We start from the raw sequence: 21,769 nt of genomic DNA, 5'->3' as shown, positions 1-21,769 counted from the left end.
AGTGGGTTCACACATCCAACCCTAGTGATGGACTATACAGTATTTACAGTGGTTCACACATCCAACCCTAGTGATGGACTATACAGTATTCACAGTGGTTCACACATCCAACCCTAGTGATGGACTATACAGTATTTACAGTGGGTTCACACATCCAACCCTAGTGATGGACTATACAGTATTTACAGTGGGTTCACACATCCAACCCTAGTGATGGACTATACAGTATTTACAGTGGGTTCACACATCCAACCCTAGTGATGGACTATACAGTATTTACAGTGGGTTCACACATCCAACCCTAGTGATGGACTATACAGTATTTACAGTGGGTTCACACATCCAACCCTAGTGATGGACTATACAGTATTTACAGTGGGTTCACACATCCAACCCTAGTGATGGACTATACAGTATTTACAGTGGGTTCACACATCCAACCCTATACAGTATTATGGTTCACACATCCAACCTAGTGATGGACTATACAGTATTTACAGTGGGTTCACACATCCAACCCTAGTGATGGACTATACAGTATTTACAGTGGTTTCACACATCCAACCCTAGTGATGGACTATACAGTATTTACAGTGGGTTCACACATCCAACCCTAGTGATGGACTATCAGCATACAGTATTTACAGTGGTTTCACACATCCAACCCTAGTAATGGACTATACAGTATTTACAGTGGGTTCACACGTCCAACCCTAGTGATGGACTATACAGTATTTACAGTGGTTTCTATTTTGATGCTGGATTGTTAACATTAATTTGTTCTCAGACAAATTAAAGTTTGTGCAGACAAAGATAAACTATCTATCTGTCTTTCCATAGAAGAAATTTTACAAACAACTCCTCCTTAACTACTGGTTTACATTCAATGAAACTTGACAGCAATGTTACAGACCATGTATAGTGCATGTATTGGCTTACCAAAAGTTTGGTTGCCATGATAATCAGGTCACTATACACTGGTTTTGTAAAATGGATCAATTATGTTCAAACTTAGTCAATTGTTGTAACATATGGATGTCTATAATTGGACACATCACATGCTTCAATAACAGTTACCATGGGAACATAAAGGAGGAACAGTTGGTTGGTATGGTGTCAGATTTAGGCTAAGGTAAGCGGGTATTTGAGTTAGCCATTGACTTACAATTCTGGTTTTAACTGGTGTTTGATGAGACTAGGATACGAAGTGGCCCAAGTGTTCTGTAGCTAGCAATATAAGTACCTCCGTCCTATTTACTGGACCTCTGTAATGTAATCTATGTTTCTGACATGAAATGAGGCTGTATACATTTTATCCTGCAACTGCCGCACATATTGACTGATAACTACTGCCAGATAAACTTGAGGTTTACATGTCAATACAAAATGCTTTATCCCTCAATATGATCTCAGGAATTTGTTCCACATCTGCTGAAATTTTTTCTAACTTGACCCCGAATTGAACCTTCCAATAAATGAAACCTCATTCAGTCCCCCTAAAAAGTGACGTCACATTCACCAGAATGACGTCATTTTTACGATATCGAAACTTTAGTATGGCGGTGCTGTCTTTTCCTTGTTTCATGGCAAAAGTATGTGAACAGAACAATGAACAAAATTGCTGAAACTGTTTGTGAAGGTGCTAATGTATTTCCCATGGCAGTAAAAAGGAGTACACTTTCATTCAGTTAAGTGAATGAATCTTTTCTTGCACATCAAAGAAGCATCTTGCATCGAGCAAAACCAAGTAAATAAAGGACTGTTTGAATCCGGTTTGAACGCCATCCCTAGGGAAATGGTTGCAGGATAAACAGAATCTTACAATATAAGTTTTATTTTGGTGCTCGACACGGAAAGCTATCTTGGCTTTCCTAAATCTCGCACCAAAATAAACCTTGTACTGTAAGATACTAACCATGTATTCTCTATATAATCTAACTGAGTAACCAGGACCACATCTCGTTTGTGACTGACAACTATATTGTACAATATAGCACAGATGTTATTTGGGTATGTAAAAAGTTTCACAAATATAGCCAACCATTTACTATTATTATTACTCAAACGGTACATTTTTATTTTTATTATTCCTCACAACAAGACAACATTTAATTTGGAATGTCCCTCAGTAACATACTCTCAATTAAAGAAGGGGCCATGGCCAGAGGTTGAGGGGCTGTAAATATAATTGTCAAACTTTTACAAATATAATATTAATGACTTTGATCTTCATTTAATATCTTTGTTTCTCAAATATGTGGAATTTCTCTATCAAAATAGTTATACCTCATTATTATTTTGTTAATTTGATTAACCATTAGATTAAAATTGTTTTCTAGGAATGGTATCAGTTTAAGTGAAAAGTTGTTCCAGATCACAGATACTCTACAAGTCACAGGTAAATAATTCACTTCGATATTATAGATTTATTATCATCATAACTGTTCCCTGAGAAGTACCTGGTGGTCCCTAGTCAGTCTATAACTGTTCCCTGAGAAGTATCCGGTGGTCCCTAGTCAGTCTATAACTGTTCCCTGAGAAGTATCCGGTGGTCCCTAGTCAGTCTATAAGTGTTCCCTGAGAAGTACCCAATGGTCCCTAGTCAATATATAACTGTTCCCTGAGAAGTATCCGGTGGTCCCTAGTCAGTCTATAAGTGTTCCCTGAGAAGTACCCAATGGTCCCTAGTCAGTCTATAACTGTTTGCTGAGAAGTACCCAATGGTCCCTAGTCAATATATAACTGTTCCCTGAGAAGTACCTAATGGTCCCTAGTCAGTCTATAAGTGTTTCCTGAGAAGTACCTAATGGTCCCTAGTCAGTCTATAACTTTTCCCTGAGAAGTACTCGGTGGTCCCTAGTCAATATATAACTGTTCCTTGAGAAGTATCCGGTGGTCCCTAACAGGTCTTTAACTGTTCCCTGAGAAGTACCCAATGGTCCCTAGTCAGTCTATAACTGTTCCCTGAGAAGTACCCAATGGTCCCTAGTCAGTCTATAACTGTTCCCTGAGAAGTACCTGGTGGTCCCTAGTCAGTATATAACTGTTACCTGAGAAGTACCTGGTGGTCCCTAGTCAGTATATAACTGTTCCCTGAGAAGTACCTAATGGTCCCTAGTCAGTCTATAAGTGTTCCCTGAGAAGTACCCAATGGTCCCTAGTCAGTCTATAGGTAGTTTTCGATGACGTCACGAAATTCCCAGCATTCCGCGCACGTCAGCCATATTGGAGGATAAACAGAACGAGCTATCCTCCACGCCAAGCGTAATGTACCCACGGTAGTAGGCTGAAGCGGTACTTTGTATTACAATATATATCTGTCTAACACAATTTGAAACGGAAAGATGTTTGCAAAGAATGTTTCCAACTATGCTGAATCACTGGACCAAGTTGCCCGAGGGAGATACCAAGAGAAAGTTAAGCTGATCAACGCCATAGATCCCTACAAAATTCCCAAATGTGACTGGACACAGGACATCGATAATTGGGCGAATATTAGTTATACAGACATTATTTATTTCCTGTTGTATTCCACTAGTGCATACACTTTAGACGAACTACGATCGTACAAGGGATTGGAAGCCTACAATCAATTCGTGAGTGGCTGGGTTCGCGATGTATCCGTCTGTGTTATCAACCAACATCACGTTCACATTGGCCGGGTAAGCGTAACATAATACTGAATAATGACTAGTATAAAGTTAAATAAATGAGATAAATTAACACGTTTTAACGTAATGGTGTCTGTGTAATAATGTACACATATCTTAATATATAGCTATATAAACTTGTACAGGCATCTAACCCCCCACGGCCATATATAACATTAAACAGATTACCTATGCAAGACTGCCTACCTGTAAATATGTATGTGAGACAACTGGTAGAATATCTACTGTATATATAACATGTGTGTACCTAGGCTAATGATAGATAGCTATATCTGCATGTGTAGGTGTTCTATGCATAGATTCTAGATTGTCTGGTGTATACTGAAAAGATGAACAATTTTGTTTTTATATTGAAAATACAGTACATATTTTATGAATTAACAGTTACATTTGTTCTTTTCGTGTTGTGACAATAATCTGTCCACATGTACACTGCAAGACTTACTTCTTTGCCAAGTATATTTAATAGTTAAAGGCTATAAACTAGGACAAAGACTATTTTTTCAATATTTGATAAAAAAAATTCTACAAATCACAATCTAGAGAAGGAAAATAAATGACATTGCTTTTATCTTATATGCTGAGATAGGCGAATCCAGAGTAACGTTATATAATATTATTTAAATGAATAATTTAGTTTTAAATATTTTCTTTTATTTTATATATAACACAATGCCTCTATCCATGTGACTGACGTCGACAGATAAATGATACTCTAATGTAATTATATATGTAGTGAAACCTTGATTTTGATTAATACCATTTCCCTTACAATTACTGATTTTTTGTTTGTAGGTGCTTCACTCACAGCGTTTGAATGAAACTGCACTTACACCATGGATTATCTTCAGACAGATGGGAAGTTTTAGCAGCTCACTGTAACTGCGTGGCCGGTTTAGGAGAGACTTGCACCCATGTAGCTGCAATGCTTTTTTCAATTGAGGCAACGGTAAAAATCCGCAATTCACGGACAGTGACAGACGAGATAGCTTATTGGTTACCAGCTAGTGTGAAATGCGTCACATACAGCAGAATTGAGGATATTGACTTTACATCGGTGAAATCCAAAAAGAAAGCATTGGACTGCAACTTAGCTGGTACACCTGCACCAAAGAGAGGCCACATACAACCATGAGAGGTTCCAGAACCTACAGATGAGGAATTAGCATCTTTCTTTACCCAGCTGAGTTTGACTGGTGCTGACTCTGCCATATTGACTGTTTCCTCTCCATTTAATGAGAATTATGTACCGGAAGTGTTAAGTGAAAAATTTCCAATGATACTGACGGATTTAGGAATGAAGACCTCTTTTGGAAAAGCTACTCAGAAGTCTTACACCATTGCAAGACTGTAGATATATCCGATTCACCCGAGGAGTCTGCAAGTGTGGAGAGAGCAATAAAGAATCAGAATGACTCAAAACTGTGGCACAGATTTAGGAGCGGACGTATAACTGCATCAAAAATGTACGCGGCTTGTCACAGCAGTCACATTGCACCATCACAGAGCCTAGTTATGTCTATATGCCATCCAGAAGTATCACGTTTTAAATCAGCAGCCACCACCTGGGGATGTGACCATGAAAAAAAGGCTAGAGACACGTACAAGGAGGCCATGATGCTCCTGCATGATAACTTTGTTGTTGAAGATGCCGGATTCACAATCAGTCCAACCATCCCAGTTATCGGTGCAACACCAGATGCCCTTGTGTCATGTGACTGTTGTGGTTCGGGGCTACTCGAAATCAAATGCCCATACTGTGTGCATGATTCTTTTCTTGAAGACTACACCGGAAAGAATTCTTGCTTGGAGGAAACTAATGAGGGAAATCGCCTGAAAACCAACCATCCCTATTACTACCAAGTTCAAACACAGATCAAGGTCTGCGAGAAGGAGTTTTGTGATTTCGTTGTTTGGACCACTAAGGAGGTACACATCGAGAGGATTGAGCTCAACCAAACCTTCTGGAATGACATCGCAGAGAAAGCTTCAAACTTTCACTTGATGGCAGTTATGCCCGAGCTAACTGCAAAGTTTTTCTCAAGAAATGAAATGCCAGTACCTCTTCAGGACTCAACGAACTCAGACACCACAAGTAATGATGACAACACAACACCATTGTACTGCATTTGTCGAAAGCCAGCAGAGGATACACCAGCGACAACTATGGTTGCATGTGACAATGAAAACTGTCCCTATCAGTGGTTTCATTTGGAATGTTTGAGACTATCTAAATCAAAGTTGCCGAAAGGAAAATGGTTTTGCCCTGATTGTAATAAGAGTGCAAATCACCAGAGGAGAAAACATAGAAAGTAGTGATGTCAATTGCATCGTGTTTCTTTGATACTGACTGTATACAGTATTGAATTTTATAGATTATATCAATCATGTTTATAGTGATGTTATGAAAGTGTTTCTTATGGACTGTTACTGTAATTAAATTTATAGGTTATATAAGAATATTTCTTTCACAATTATTATACCCTGCAGTTGCTCATAGCTATAGGTACAAAATTAGCTAGGTCAGATGATTTATTATTTATAGCTCATAGATATCAGTAATTATGTTGACAACTGATTTGTAACAAGATTCTATTTGACTGTACATGTCATGTAATGAATTTTCACAGAGGAGTTATCATATCATTGTTAACATTATGTATATTATGTACTAAAAGCTAGCCATAGCTACTGCTTTAGACCCAATAAGGACCAACTAGTATAATTCAGCTTTAATTTTGAGGCCACAATTTCACACACTTTAAATGCAAATGTTTTCTTTAATTTAAAAATGCTCCGAGTTGTTTTGATTTATAAATGCATGCTATGAGTGTTTATGGATTGAATTGATTGAATATTTTAAGTTGCATCAATTGCAATTGTTTCATAAAATTAAAGTAAATCAATTAATTCACTGTTGTATTCTAGTCTTGATTTCTTGAAATACTGAAATCATGCATGTTGATCATGAGCTTCCAATCAATGTAATCCAGGTATCATGATTCCAGTATCAATTTCTTCATATTAAGGGTACATATCCTTATTCCGGTAAAATATCAACCTCACTCCATGGACTCCTGGTGGAAAATTATGCTATTATGATCAGCTGATGATTATAACTAATTGCATGTGATCAGTGAACATTTGATACATAATTACATACTGAACAGAACATATAGGAGTCCTAGGTTTGTGTAAGATATTTTATGGAATAATATATAATCCCCTATAACAGACAGGGTCATTTATAAGGATGTGTCGAGTTTTAAGTAGATCTAGATTACCCGGGAAAAAAACGAGGAATCGTCATATGATGATCTATAATTTGTAAATATCTTAACTACTTAGTCACCGCAGCCCCAAAAAGTTAAGACGAGATCTCCAATTAAAACCAAAACCTCTTATATCATAAATTGGGATATTTTGGTCATCTGGATTTTTTTTTTGTATTGTGTCAGAAAAGAAGGGTTAAATTTTGGTGTTTAAAATTGGTGTTTCCCAATTTGCACTGCTTTTTTTTCTTCATAACTTGATCATAACCAAATATTAAAATTATAAACAAATAATGATAAATTTTGTTGCTTTTGTGCCAAATATGACCACATCCTTAATATCCCAAATTATGGTATTTATGGTATAGTTAAGTTAAATATTGTTTCGAATTCCTCCCAATATAGAATTATAAGTTAAAAGAAATTCTAAGTGATGTTCCAGAATCAAATATGGATGGGAAGAATTTTTTTTTTTTATAGGTAGGCCTCATAGGAATATAAATGAGGACAATTTCTATGTGACTGAATTACCCATCATATTTATTTCTGAAAACAGCCATTAAAGTTTCTTTGCATTCAAAACACAACACTGCTATCTCTTTCAACAAGTTTTAATATGAAAACACATAATTATTTTTGTGTCTTTCCACAACAAAAAGATATGTCTTCAGAAAATGTTACTCAACATGAATACTGACCAATTATAAGCAGATAACAGCTGCTAACAAAATTTATAAATTGAAGTTGTATGCTGATTGCAAATTGTGTATATACAATTTCATAAGTTGATTAGTTAGAACAAAAAGTTTTGGTCTTGCTTTCAATTCGGCAAACAACATGAATATTGAAATAGTATATATTCATGTACAAGTAGTATTTTGTATTTTAGTTGAAAGGTACAACTGATTTACACAAGTTTGTTAAGGCACAACACACTGTAACTATCTTGTCGATTGTAGTTGTTGAATTGTCATGGGAATGGAAATAGTCTAATGGCAATGTGTCTTGAAGTATTTTGTACTTGTTACGTACAAGTCCAATAACACGTTCCACGTGAATTCTGACATGTGCAATCTTTCTGGTTTGTTCTACATCTAATGCAGCTAGCTGGGATTTTCCTTTGGTAGATGCTGGTATTTTTACCTCTGCACTCACTTGTGCCACACTATCAGCAATGTCAAATCCTCTGTCTGCTAATACTATATCCCCATAGCCAAGTTTGTCCAACAAACCACAGTCATTGGTAACAAATTTGTCTGACACCCTGCCACCATAGCCCTTACTAAGGAAAGAGATGGATCCCTGTGGTGCTATCCCAATTAGGTACTTAACAGTATTGTGGTGTTTATAGGAGGACCATGTCTGGGCTCTGGCCATCAGGTTAGAGGGTCTGTCCGTAAATATTTCAAAGCAATCTATGATGACTGTTACTTTCAACCCAAAGTCCTTTCTGAATACCACAGGCATTGTTTTTCTAAGTTCGTCCGTACTTGGCCAATAAACAAGACGCTTCAGTCTCTTATAAAATACATTTAGAGTATTTGCAAATACTTTCGACACTGTCCCAGTTGAAATCCCAAATCTATCTGCCACATACAGCACTGGAAGGTTCATCTTGAGGCGCATGAATACCAGCATCATCTGTTGAAATTTTGTCAATGCACTGTTGTGTGATAAGGGCAAATGTGGCTCAATCAACATAAACACAGTCATCAGCACAGAAAAACCGGGTAGACCTGTGAACAACTTCACTTTATCATCATTATGGCGGAACATGTCCTCACTAATTTGATTGGCTGTCAGCTGGGTTTTCAAATCAACATTTTCACCAATTAGGCGGTTCAGTTCATTTTCCATTGAAAACATAAGCCCACCTTCTAGATCTGTCTGAGATGCTGTTCCCTCTGTCTCATCCTGTACAGGATCCAGTTCCTCCAGCTCACATTCTGGTTCTGGGCTAGGTGTATTTGTTGAAAGACTAAGGGAGATCAGTGATTGTGCAGTTTCCATCCTTTTCTTTTTACTATGTCTCTCTCTATTCCTAAGTCCTCTATCTGGAGTCTGCTGAGCAATTTTCTTGGTGTGTCCAAGGTTTACACTAGGAGCCCAGTCAATATCACTCTCATTGTATAAGTCAGCAGGTTTTCCTGTGAATGATAAATAATTTAAATAATTATAAGAACCTAGCAGGCAAGTTAAACTTTTGTATTTAACACACAAATATGTATGGTTAAAAAATACATCCTGTACTTTTTTTTTTACATTTGTTATATTAATACTGTTACAAAGCAACAGATATTTAACATGTTAATAAAAACATACATCAGGCCAACCTGTTAATATATAAAAGTTACATGCTAGGTGAAAATGTTATTGCAAGAATGTGTATTTCTTAATATTGACAAAATAACCTACACCTATTTTTCTGTATAGACTATTTTAATTATCTTTCTCTTTATTTAAATTGATTTTAGTCAAAGCTACTTTATACTGTATATTTATATATATATATAAATATATTTTCTTTTATCATGTTAGATGAAAACTGATATTGATCTAGTTACTACAGTCTAGTACGTTTTGCTCATTTAGTAAAACTTAGACCTTCATCAATACAAATACATTTTTTGTTAGGTCAATATATTTTTTGTCACATTGAAAAAAAATAGTTTCAACACTAGTAGTTAAATGGTTAGGTGTGTAATCATGATCTTCAGAAGAAAAAAACATAGATATGTAGGCCTATAGGCACAACATACAATATGAGAGACAACTATTTATTTACGATCAAGGGTAAGTGCAGTAATTATCATTCTTAATTCAACGTCCACGGGGTTTATCTTGTAGATCTAAGCTTATTTAGTCATTTTTGTAAACATATCCATATCCAGAGTCGATAAATAAAGACATTAAAAAGTCGACATTAATACCTGATACGAAATGTTCGGAGCATACTCTGGTGTATTTCTGCGATGTTTTAGGAATATCTCTGCTGATGCGGGATAGCCAAGTTTGTCGTTTTTTCTCGGATAACTCCAACGTTCTTTCGCCCTGTGTTGTTATAACTGCCGGCAAACGATAAAACGAAACAGCTGACTTCTTAGCATTGTTTGAACAGCCAATGATCGCACAGAAATTCACCATTGTGATTGTTTACGGGTCAGTGATTGAACTTCGCCCCCGGTAGTGTTTGTCCTCCAATATGGCGCCGGTAAGGCATGCCGGGAATGGTGTGACGTCACACGAAAACAACCTATAACTGTTCCCTGAGAAGTACCCGGTGGTCCCTAATCGGTCTTTAACTGTTCCCTGAGAAGTACCCAATGGTCCCTAGTCAGTTTATACTGGTAACTGTTCCCTGAGAAGTGCCCGGTGGTCCCTAGTCAGTCTATAACTGTTCCCTGAGAAGTACCTAATGGTCCCTAGTCAATCTATAACTGTTACCTGAGAAGTACCCAATGGTCCCTAGTCAATCTATAACTGTTACCTGAGAAGTACCCAATGGTCCCTAGTGAATTTATAACTGTTTGCTGAGAAGTACCCAATGGTCCCTAGTCAGTCTATAACTGTTTGCTGAAAAGTATCCGGTGGTCTCTAGTCAGTCTATCACTGTTCCCTGAGAAGTATCCGGTGGTCCCTAGTCAGTCTGTAACTGTTCCCTGAGAAGTATCCGGTGGTCCCTAGTCAGTCTATAACTGTTCCCTGAGATGTACCCAATGGTCCCTATAGTCAGTCTATAACTGTTTCCTGAGAAGTACCTGGTTGTTCCTTGTCAGTCTTTAACTATTCCCTGAGAAGTATCCGGTGGTCCCTAGTCAGTCTATAACTGTTCCCTGAGAAGTACCTGGTGGTCCCTAGTCAGTCTATAACTGTTCCCTGAGAAGTACCCGTCGGTCCCTAGTCAGTCTATAACTGTTCTCTGAGAAGTACCCGGTGGTCCCTTGTCAGTCTATAACTATTCCCTGAGAAGTACCCGGTAGTCCCTAGTCAGTCTATAACTGTTCCCTGAGGAGTACCCAGTAGTCCCTAGTCAGTCTATAACTGTTTCCTGAGAAGTACCAGGTAGTCCCTAGTCAGTCTATAACTGTTCCCTGAGAAGTACACGTTGGTCCCTTGTCAGTCTATAACTAATCCCTGAGAAGTACCTGGTGGTCCCTAGTCAGTCTACAACTGTACCCTGAGAAGTACACGTTGGTCCCTAGTCAGTCTATAACTGTTCCCTGAGAAGTACCAGGTAGTCCTTAGTCAATTTATAACTGTTCCCTGAGAAGTACCCGGTGGTCCCTAGTCAATCTATAACTGTTCCCTGAGAATTTCATTTGTAGGTTCCCCTAGGACCCTAGTTGTGCATATTGCATTTAGGGACCGATCGGTTAACAAGAGGGCTGACCGGTGGCCATCTTGGATTTTGATAGTTAAAGTTTGTTACTGCTATTTCTCGGAAAGTACAGAAGGGATCTGTCTTGAATTTCATATGTAGGTTCCCCTAGGACCCTAGTTGTGCATATTGCATTTAGGGACCGATCGATTAACAAGATGGCTGACCTGTGGCCATCTTGTATTTTGATATAAAGTTTGTTACTGCTATTTCTCAGAAAGTACTGAAGGGGTCTGTCTCAAATTTCATGTGTAGGTTCCCCTAGGGCTTTAGATGTGCATATTGCATTTTTGGACTGATCGGTCAACAAGATGGCTGACCGGCTACTGTCTTGGATTATGATAGTTGAAGTTTGAAAAGCAGAGAAAAGATCCCTCTGTCATATGTCAGACATAGATCATTCTTTGGTGGGCGCCAAGATCCCTCTGTCTGGGATCTCTTGTTAGGTCACCTAAGACAAAGTTTCAAGTGACCTATTCTAATCGCCTTTTGTCCATCGTCCGCCGTCTGCCACGCAACGATAAACAATTTACATTTTCGACTTCTCCAGCACCACAAAACCAAATTTGTTGAAATTTTGCAGAAATGTTCCATGGCCAAAGGTCAACCAAAATTGTGAATGATATATGGTCCCAGCCCCCGTGAGGTCTGAGGTGTGGGGCCAAACGTGGTCAAATAGGCTAAAACTTCAAAAATCTTCTTCTGAAATTTCAGAAATGGTAGAATCAAGTACTCTTCATAGATGGCAAAGTCTTAAGGTCCTTTACAAAAATCGTGAATTATATAAAGCTAGGGTATCCCGGGAAGGGGGTCAAGTTTTCTATACAGTCAAATCTCGATGTATCAAAGTTTAAGGGACTAACAGAAAATCTTCGAAACATTGAATTTCAAATTATTCATGATTGGAATTAGACTGAGGTTTTTTTACCATGACCAACTGTGGTAGTTGTGATGATTTCGTCTCCGTTAGGTTTTAAATTATCTAACCGTTTAAACTTCAAAAATCTTCTAAAATTCCAGAACGGTATGAACAAATACTCTTCAAATACAAAAAAATTGTCAATTAAATGGCCCCAGGGTTTGGTGTTGCCCCATGGGGAGGGGATCAAGCATATAATTAATGTGTATGTAGGGAAAACATATTTTAGGTCAGATGAGTATTCCTGATATAGAGGAAGGCTAATTTTGGTTTTGTTGTTTAATGTTGGCATAGCAAATTGGAATTTTAAGCATTTTGTTCGGTAACATTTTTTTTTTCTTCTAATTTTTACCATTACAATAATACAGAAACTATCATAAAGAAAAACAAAAAATAAAAATTCTGATATGAAGGTTCAAATTTAAAATTCATTTTAATTTATATATGCTTTTTACAGATTTGGAACGATTTTGGAACGCTCTTTTCGTATCATCACTCAGGTGATCGTTAAGGCCTCTTTGGCCTCTTGTTAATTTGATTAGATAAGTTGCCAGTTTTTATTTTTTGACATTTTTTTTCCAGGAACTTTGGTTGATGTCATACTTGAGATTCCTCAGGAACTCCGGGGAAGGTACGTCTGACTTTAATGCCTTTTAGTTGTAACTGGAGTTTATCACCACTCGAATAGCTCTCTTTATCACACAATCACAGCAAATCTTAATTTCTCAAACAAGTTCGGCTTTCAAGGATATAAAGCCAAGACTGGGGTTTTTATTGCTTATTTTTATTTGTCAATACATATAACAACTTTATTCGTGATTAGGCTATCAGCAACAAACTCGAACAGAGAAGAGATGCTAGCATATAACTGACAAATCAGTATAACCTCTCTAACTCGAACCCGCATTCCTCGAATACCACTCATTCGTTGAACTGATCGCATGGTCAGGTCTGTGTCCCTATATATTTCCTCTTACAAAACCCCAGATAGCTAGAACAGCTTTTCATCAAAAACCCCTTATTCGTTGAATAGAAATATATCTCCATTTCATCAAATACATAGTATTAAACCATGTATTTGTCAATGTGTTTGGCCATTGAGAAATTTTTATGTAATACATATTTTTTTTTTTCAACTTTATATTGCTATCAAAAACCACTTTCATAAAAGTTCAAAATGCTGAAAATCACGATAATTAAAATGTCATTGACATGCATTGTTTGTCATAGTTTGAGAGCAAATACTTTAACTGTTGATGATCAATCGTGACCAACCTCAGATGAGTTGAATACCCTGTATGCCTCAAACTATTGATCCCTGCCTTTGGGGTTTACTGTAAATAATACAAATTATTGTGGTGTTTGTAGTTCTGGGAGTGTGCTGTCTTTGTGTGGGGCCCTGGCACATCTAAAAGAGTGGTTCAATGCGTCTGTTACCACAGTGATACATCCTACAGTCCTGTGTGACCTTGACCCACTTTTAGCAGACTGCCACCAACAGCTTTGCCAGTTTGTAAAAGCCAAAACAGTTGGCTGCTTTGAGGAGTTTGAAAGTAACTGGAACATTGTGTGGCGAGGGAAAGTTTCTGTGATTGATAAAACTGTAAGTTATATTATTGTCTGATGATTTAGCCCATTTCATATTTGGTAATAAGGCTGTTTATGTCTTGTTATACATCCAGCCATCACTTGAAATAAGGGTGTCCATATCTGATTAAGCCTTAACTCTGTTCATGGCTGGTAATACGTCCCTTCTGGTTTCCTCTCATCGATTTCGTTCATTTTTTGATATTTTGATTTTAGGTATACCCTGATCACAAAAACCGCATAAAAATCATATGTCACCGGGTTAATTTTTCTTCCAGGGTTGCTTAAAGATATGTACAAATGACTTAATAATCCGGATTTTAAGGATTTTTTAAATAAATAATATTTCCTCCCTGTAGCATCCCTTAACATATAAATAATATACCTGTAACATGTTCATACCTTCAGTAGGTGATATAGAATTCAGTACTATATCCAATAAGCTGGGTTTTCCACAATAAAACGAAATATCGTTGTTTTAAAATTAAGTCCGGACCCAATTTAGTGAAAAATTGCATAAAAATAGTAATATTTTCTCTATTTTTTCTGAAAAAATGATCTCAGGAAAAGTCGATTTTTTTAGAATTTCCATGAAGACTGGCTTATTTGCAATACGAAAAGCCAATAAAAAGTATACCTCATCGCATTATTTTTCAAATTATGACCGATTTGCTTCCTACAACCCCTTAAATTTTGGTCTGAAAATGTTAAAAAATAGGCGAATCTGTAGCACTTTTCAACGTTTTATGTTATTCATCTACCCTTGTTAGTTTTTAACGATTGGCACACCTTTATATTTATACACTTCAAGTAAACACTCGAAAAGGTTCTAGACGAAATACTTGCTCGAATGCCGATTTCAGAAGCGAGTTGTAATACGTGGGTACGGAGAAATAAAATACGTTTGCCGGGATTCGGATAGCGACGTAACAAACGTATGACGTCACAGAAGGGACGGTCTACGTTAAGCCTTAACTCTGTTCATGGCTGGTAATGGGCCACGTTTAACAGTGAAGTGTAATAATCTTGTCCATGTCTGTAACTCCTAAATCCCAATCTCTCACATCAAATGATAAACCAAGGTATGCAATAAGTCTATCTATGTCTAGAATAAGCATGCTCAAACTAGACCCTGAACCATTGTAACAAGTTACTCCTTACCAGGTAATAAGTTTGTCCATATCTGGTAATTATGATTAATGGAATCTTACATGGACCTGTAAGTCGGACATGGATATCTCAACCAAAGTGAAAAATTTTGTCTTGGCAACCCGAAGTCTGCCGACGGTTGACAACCAAAATCTTTCACGAGGGTTGAGACATACCTGTCTACCTGACAGACCCATGTTTGATTCTTTTTCTTCCATACCTTAAAGAAACGTTATAAAAATTCAGTCATATAGAAACATTTCCAAAGCGACGCCATCATAGGAACATTGCAATGTATCAAAATTAATGATGTCAACAATAGTCACCACATGTAAAGATGACATCACGTCATTGTCTAGTGCATGTGAGCTGTCTTTTCCCTACACCTGTAAAAGACAGTTATCTTTTCCCTAGCAACTGTGGGATAACCCTGTCAAGTATGGGAGAAATTCACTCCATACTAGGTAATAAGTCTGTCCGTACCTGGTAATTATGATATTTCACTCCATTCCTGGTAATAAGCCCAACCACACCTGATATAGTTAACACTTATATGTAAGGTTCTGAACATTTCTGATTTTTAACCCACCATCTGATTTTTAGCCCACCATCATCAGATGGTGGGCTATTCAAATCGCTTTTCGTCCGTGGTCCGTCGTCCGTCCGTCCTTCCGTCCGTCCATTAACAATTCTTGTTACCGGTAATTCTCAGAAAGTGCTGAAGGGATCTTTTTTTTAATTTCACATGTAGGTTCCCCTAGGGCCCTAGTTGTGCATATTGCATTTTGGGACCAATCGGTCAACAAGATGGCCGACTGGCAGCCATCTTGGATTTTGATAGTTAAAGTTTGTTACCGCTATTTCTCAGAAAGTACTGAAGGGAACTTTCTCAAATTTCATATGTAAGTTCCCCTAGGACCCTAGTTGTGCATATTGCATTTTGGGACTGATCGGTCAACAAGATGGTCGACTGGTGGCCATCTTGGATTTTGATAGTTAAAGTTTGTTACCGCTATTTCCCAGAAAGTACTGAAGGGGTCTTTCTCAAATTTCATATGTATGTTCTCCTTGGACCCTAGTTGTGCATATTGCATTTTGGGACCGATCAATCAACAAGATGGCCGACCGGCGGTCATCTTGGATTTTGATAGTTAAAGTTTGTTACCACTATTTTCCAGAAAGTACTGAAGGGATCTTTCTCAAATTTCATATGCATGTTCTCCTTGGACCATAGTTGTGCATATTGCATTTTGGGACCAATCGGTCAACAAGATGGCCGACTGGTGGCCATCTTGGATTTTGATAGTTAAAGTTTGTTACTGCTACATATCTCAGAAAGCACTGAAAGGATCTTTCTCAAGTTTCATAGTAGTAGTTTGTAGTAAAAGCTTGAAAAGCAGGGAAAAGATCCCTCTTTCTGTTGTCAGACATAGATCATTCTTTGGTGGGCGCCTCTGGGATCTCTTGTCCAGCTGTGTAGTCTGATTTTCAGCTGTATAGGATAATTTTCCAGCTGTGTAGTCTCATTTTACCAACAGGTACACAGAGGATATGTATTGCCTGGGTTTGTACTGAAGAAGAGGGATGGAAATAATCTGGTAAGCATGTATCATGAGGAATACTTGAAATATCAGATTTTGTACTCATTATAAGTTCAAAAACTGATGGCAATCTTTGTGCTGACTAGTCTGGGATTTCTGTCCATAAATCAGCCATGTATTAAAGGACCCTGTAAACACATTTGTGGTACTACTTACAGAAAGCATTCCTTCCTGCATTATGAGATACAAAAATATAAAGAAGACAAACTAATATTAAGTTGAAACTAATTGTATACATGAAAACAGGGTTCCATGGTGAAGAAACGGCAGTGTTTGCTCACTCAATTGAGGTATAAATGCGGTTGCTATGGGAACCATTAAATCATATTAAGTCATTATTGAATGATTTTTCAGTTTGAAGAGACAACAGTGTTTGGTCGCACATTGGAGGTATTGGATGAGGTGGACATTGGAACTATTCCTGCCTACATGTTTACAAAAGAGCGGTACAACTTGTATCCTTTACACCATCAGTCACCAGTGGTAGCCTGTAGTAATACTGTCTTCTGAACCATCAGTCACCAGTGGTAGCTGTATTGATACTGTCTACTGATCCATCAGTCACCAGTGGTAGCTGTATAAATACTGTCTACTGATCCATCAGTCACCAGTTACTGTCCATCAGTCACCAGTGGTAGCTGTATTAATACTGTCTACTGATCCATCAGTCACCAGTGGTAGCTGTATTAATACTGTCTACTGATCCATCAGTCACCAGTGGTAGCTGTATTAATACTGTCTACTGAACCATCAGTCACCAGTGGTAGTCTGTATTAATGTCTACTACTGTCACCAGTACTGTTACTGATCCATCAGTCACCAGTGGTAGCTGTATTAATACTGTCTACTGAACATCAGTCACCAGTGGTAGCTGTATTAATACTGTCTACTGAACCATCAGTCACCAGTGGTAGCTGTATTAATACTGTCTACTGAACCATCAGTCACCAGTGGTAGCTGTATTAATACTGTCTACTGACCATCAGTCACCAGTGGTAGCTGTATTAATACTGTTACTGAACCATCAGTCACCAGTGGTAGCTGTATTAATACTGTCTACTGAACCATCAGTCACCAGTGGTAGCCAATACTGTCTACTGACCATCAGTCACCAGTGGTAGCTGTATTAATACTGTCTACTGAACCATCAGTCACCAGTGGTAGCTGTATTAATACTGTCTACTGACCATCAGTCACCAGTGGTAGCTGTATTAATATACTGTCTACTGATCCATCAGTCACCAGTGGTAGCTGTATTAATACTGTCTACTGAACCATCAGTCACCAGTGGTAGCTGTATTAATACTGTCTACTGATCCATCAGTCACCAGTGGTAGTCTGTATTAATACTGTCTACTGATCCATCAGTCACCAGTGGTAGCTGTATTAATACTGTCTACTGAACCATCAGTCACCAGTGGTAGCTGTATTAATACTGTCTACTGATCCATCAGTCACCAGTGGTAGCTGTATTAATACTGTCTACTGATCCATCAGTCACCAGTGGTAGCTGTATTAATACTGTCTACTGAACCATCAGTCACCAGTGGTAGCTGTATTAATACTGTCTACTGATCCATCATCACTGGACTTATATGTCTACGACCATCAGTCACCAGTGGTAGCTGTATTAATACTGTCTACTGAACCATCAGTCACCAGTGGTAGCTGTATTAATACTGTCTACTGATCCATCAGTCACCAGTGGTAGCTGTATTAATACTGTCTACTGATCCATCAGTCACCAGTGGTAGCTGTATTAATACTGTCTACTGATCCATCAGTCACCAGTGGTAGCTGTATTAATACTGTCTACTGATCCATCAGTCACCAGTGGTAGCTGTATTAATACTGTCTACTGATCCATCAGTCACCAGTGGTAGCTGTATTAATACTGTCTACTGATCCATCAGTCACCAGTGGTAGCCTGTATTAATACTGTCTACTGATCCATCAGTCACCAGTGGTAGCTGTATTAATACTGTCTACTGAACCATCAGTCACCAGTGGTAGCTGTATTAATACTGTCTACTGAACCATCAGTCACCAGTGGTAGCTGTATTAATACTGTCTACTGAACCATCAGTCACCAGTGGTAGCTGTATTAATACTGTCTACTGACCATCAGTCACCAGTGGTAGCTGTATTATACTGTCTACTGACCATCAGTCACCAGTGGTAGCTGTATTAATACTGTCTACTGATCCATCAGTCACCAGTGGTAGCTGTATTAATACTGTCTACTGAACCATCAGTCACCAGTGGTAGCTGTATTAATACTGTCTACTGATCCATCAGTCACCAGTGGTAGCTGTATTAATACTGTCTACTGATCCATCAGTCACCAGTGGTAGCTGTATTAATACTGTCTACTGATCCATCAGTCACCAGTGGTAGCTGTATTAATACTGTCTACTGATCCATCAGTCACCAGTGGTAGCTGTATTAATACTGTCTACTGAACCATCAGTCACCAGTGGTAGCTGTATTAATACTGTCTACTGAACCATCAGTCACCAGTGGTAGTCTGTATTGATACTGTCTACTGAACCATCAGTCACCAGTGGTAGCTGTATTGATACTGTCTACTGAACCATCAGTCACCAGTGGTAGCTGTATTGATACTGTCTACTGATCCATCAGTCACCAGTGGTAGCTGTATTAATACTGTCTACTGATCCATCAGTCACCAGTGGTAGCTGTATTAATACTGTCTACTGTCTACTGATACCATCAGTCACCAGTGGTAGCTGTATTAATACTGTCTACTGAACCATCAGTCACCAGTGGTAGCTGTATTAATACTGTCTACTGAACCATCAGTCACCAGTGGTAGCTGTATTAATACTGTCTACTGATCCATCAGTCACCAGTGGTAGCTGTATTAATGTCTACTGTCTACCAGTGATTAATACCACTGAACCAGTCAGTCACCAGTGGTAGCTGTATTAATACTGTCTACTGAACCATCAGTCACCAGTGGTAGCTGTATTAATACTGTCTACTGAACCATCAGTCACCAGTGGTAGCTGTATTAATACTGTCTACTGAACCATCAGTCACCAGTGGTAGCTGTATTAATACTGTCTACTGAACCATCAGTCACCAGTGGTAGCTGTATAATACTGTCTACTGACCATCACACCAGTGGTAGCTGTATTAATACTGTCTACTGATCCATCAGTCACCAGTGGTAGCTGTATTAATACTGTCTACTGATCCATCAGTCACCAGTGGTAGCTGTATTAATACTGTCTACTGAACCATCAGTCACCAGTGGTAGCTGTATTAATACTGTCTACTGATCCATCAGTCACCAGTGGTAGCTGTATTAATGTACTGTCCATAGTCTGAAATACCATCAGTCACAGTCACCAGTGGTAGCTGTATTAATACTGTCTACTGAACCATCAGTCACCAGTGGTAGCTGTATTAATACTGTCTACTGATCCATCAGTCACCAGTGGTAGCTGTATTAATACTGTCTACTGAACCATCAGTCACCAGTGGTAGCTGTATTAATACTGTCTACTGAACCATCAGTCACCAGTGGTAGCTGTATTAATACTGTCTACTGAACCATCAGTCACCAGTGGTAGCTGTATTAATACTGTCTACTGAACCATCAGTCACCAGTGGTAGCTGTATTAATACTGTCTACTGATCCATCAGTCACCAGTGGTAGCTGTATTAATACTGTCTACTGAACCATCAGTCACCAGTGGTAGCTGTATTAATACTGTCTACTGAACCATCAGTCACCAGTGGTAGCTGTATTAATACTGTCTACTGAACCATCAGTCACCAGTGGTAGCTGTATTAATACTGTCTACTGAACCATCAGTCACCAGTGGTAGCTGTATTAATACTGTCTACTGAACCATCAGTCACCAGTGGTAGCTGTATTAATACTGTCTACTGAACCATCAGTCACCAGTGGTAGCTGTATTAATACTGTCTACTGAACCATCAGTCACCAGTGGTAGCTGTATTAATACTGTCTACTGAACCATCAGTCACCAGTGGTAGCTGTATTAATACTGTCTACTGAACCATCAGTCACCAGTGGTAGCTGTATTAATACTGTCTACTGATCCATCAGTCACCAGTGGTAGCTGTATTAATACTGTCTACTGATCCATCAGTCACCGGTAGTGTTTGTAGTCTACTGTCAGTCACCTGCTGTAATACTGTCTACTGAACCATCAGTCACCAGTGGTAGCCTGTATTAATACTGTCTACTGAACCATCAGTCACCAGTGGTAGCCTGTATTAATACTGTCTACTGAACCATCAGTCACCAGTGGTAGCTGTATTAATACTGTCTACTGATCCATCAGTCACCAGTGGTAGCTGTATTAATACTGTCTACTGATCCATCAGTCACCAGTGGTAGCTGTATTAATACTGTCTACTGATCCATCAGTCACCAGTGGTAGCTGTATTAATACTGTCTACTGATCCATCAGTCACCAGTGGTAGCTGTATTAATACTGTCTACTGATCCATCAGTCACCAGTGGTAGCCTGTATTAATACTGTCTACTGAACCATCAGTCACCAGTGGTAGCTGTATTAATACTGTCTACTGAACCATCAGTCACCAGTGGTAGCTGTATTAATACTGTCTACTGAACCATCAGTCACCAGTGGTAGCTGTATTAATACTGTCTACTGAACCATCAGTCACCAGTGGTAGCTGTATTAATACTGTCTACTGAACCATCAGTCACCAGTGGTAGTCTGTATTAATACTGTCTACTGAACCATCAGTCACCAGTGGTAGCTGTATTAATACTGTCTACTGATCCATCAGTCACCAGTGGTAGCTGTATTAATACTGTCTACTGAACCATCAGTCACCAGTGGTAGCTGTATTAATACTGTCTACTGAACCATCAGTCACCAGTGGTAGCTGTATTAATACTGTCTACTGAACCATCAGTCACCAGTGGTAGCTGTATTAATACTGTCTACTGAACCATCAGTCACCAGTGGTAGCTGTATTAATACTGTCTACTGATCCATCAGTCACCAGTGGTAGCTGTATTAATACTGTCTACTGATCCATCAGTCACCAGTGGTAGCTGTATTAATACTGTCTACTGAACCATCAGTCACCAGTGGTAGCCTGTATTAATACTGTCTACTGATCCATCAGTCACCAGTGGTAGCCTGTATTAATACTGTCTA

General features: G+C 38.5%; 2 protein-coding genes and 1 pseudogene across 2 annotated transcripts in view; 2 read left to right on the top strand and 1 right to left on the bottom strand.

Annotated features, from left to right (window-relative positions):
* LOC138316052 (mdm2-binding protein-like) overlaps positions 1-21,769 on the top strand; it is a 45,392-nt gene that overhangs the window by 2,428 nt on the left and 21,195 nt on the right. The window contains exons 2-6 of the mRNA XM_069257527.1: positions 2,340-2,398; positions 12,823-12,871; positions 13,609-13,843; positions 16,515-16,574; positions 16,932-17,032. Coding sequence (XP_069113628.1) covers positions 2,340-2,398; positions 12,823-12,871; positions 13,609-13,843; positions 16,515-16,574; positions 16,932-17,032 — 504 coding nt within the window. The remainder of the gene's footprint in view (positions 1-2,339; positions 2,399-12,822; positions 12,872-13,608; positions 13,844-16,514; positions 16,575-16,931; positions 17,033-21,769) is intronic.
* LOC138312852 (uncharacterized) lies at positions 4,489-6,477 on the top strand (annotated as a pseudogene).
* On the bottom strand, positions 7,829-10,087 carry LOC138317034 (uncharacterized). Its single transcript, XM_069258663.1, has 2 exons — positions 9,874-10,087; positions 7,829-9,090 (listed from the first exon to the last, which is right to left on the bottom strand). Exons 1-2 carry the CDS (start codon positions 10,085-10,087, stop codon positions 7,829-7,831), a joined length of 1,476 nt encoding a protein of 491 aa, XP_069114764.1.

This window comes from Argopecten irradians, chromosome 2, assembly GCF_041381155.1.
Source record: "Argopecten irradians isolate NY chromosome 2, Ai_NY, whole genome shotgun sequence".
Classification (NCBI taxonomy): domain Eukaryota; kingdom Metazoa; phylum Mollusca; class Bivalvia; order Pectinida; family Pectinidae; genus Argopecten; species Argopecten irradians.
The sequence above is the reverse complement of the archived record's forward strand: the minus strand, read 5'-3'. Positions and strand labels throughout refer to the sequence as shown.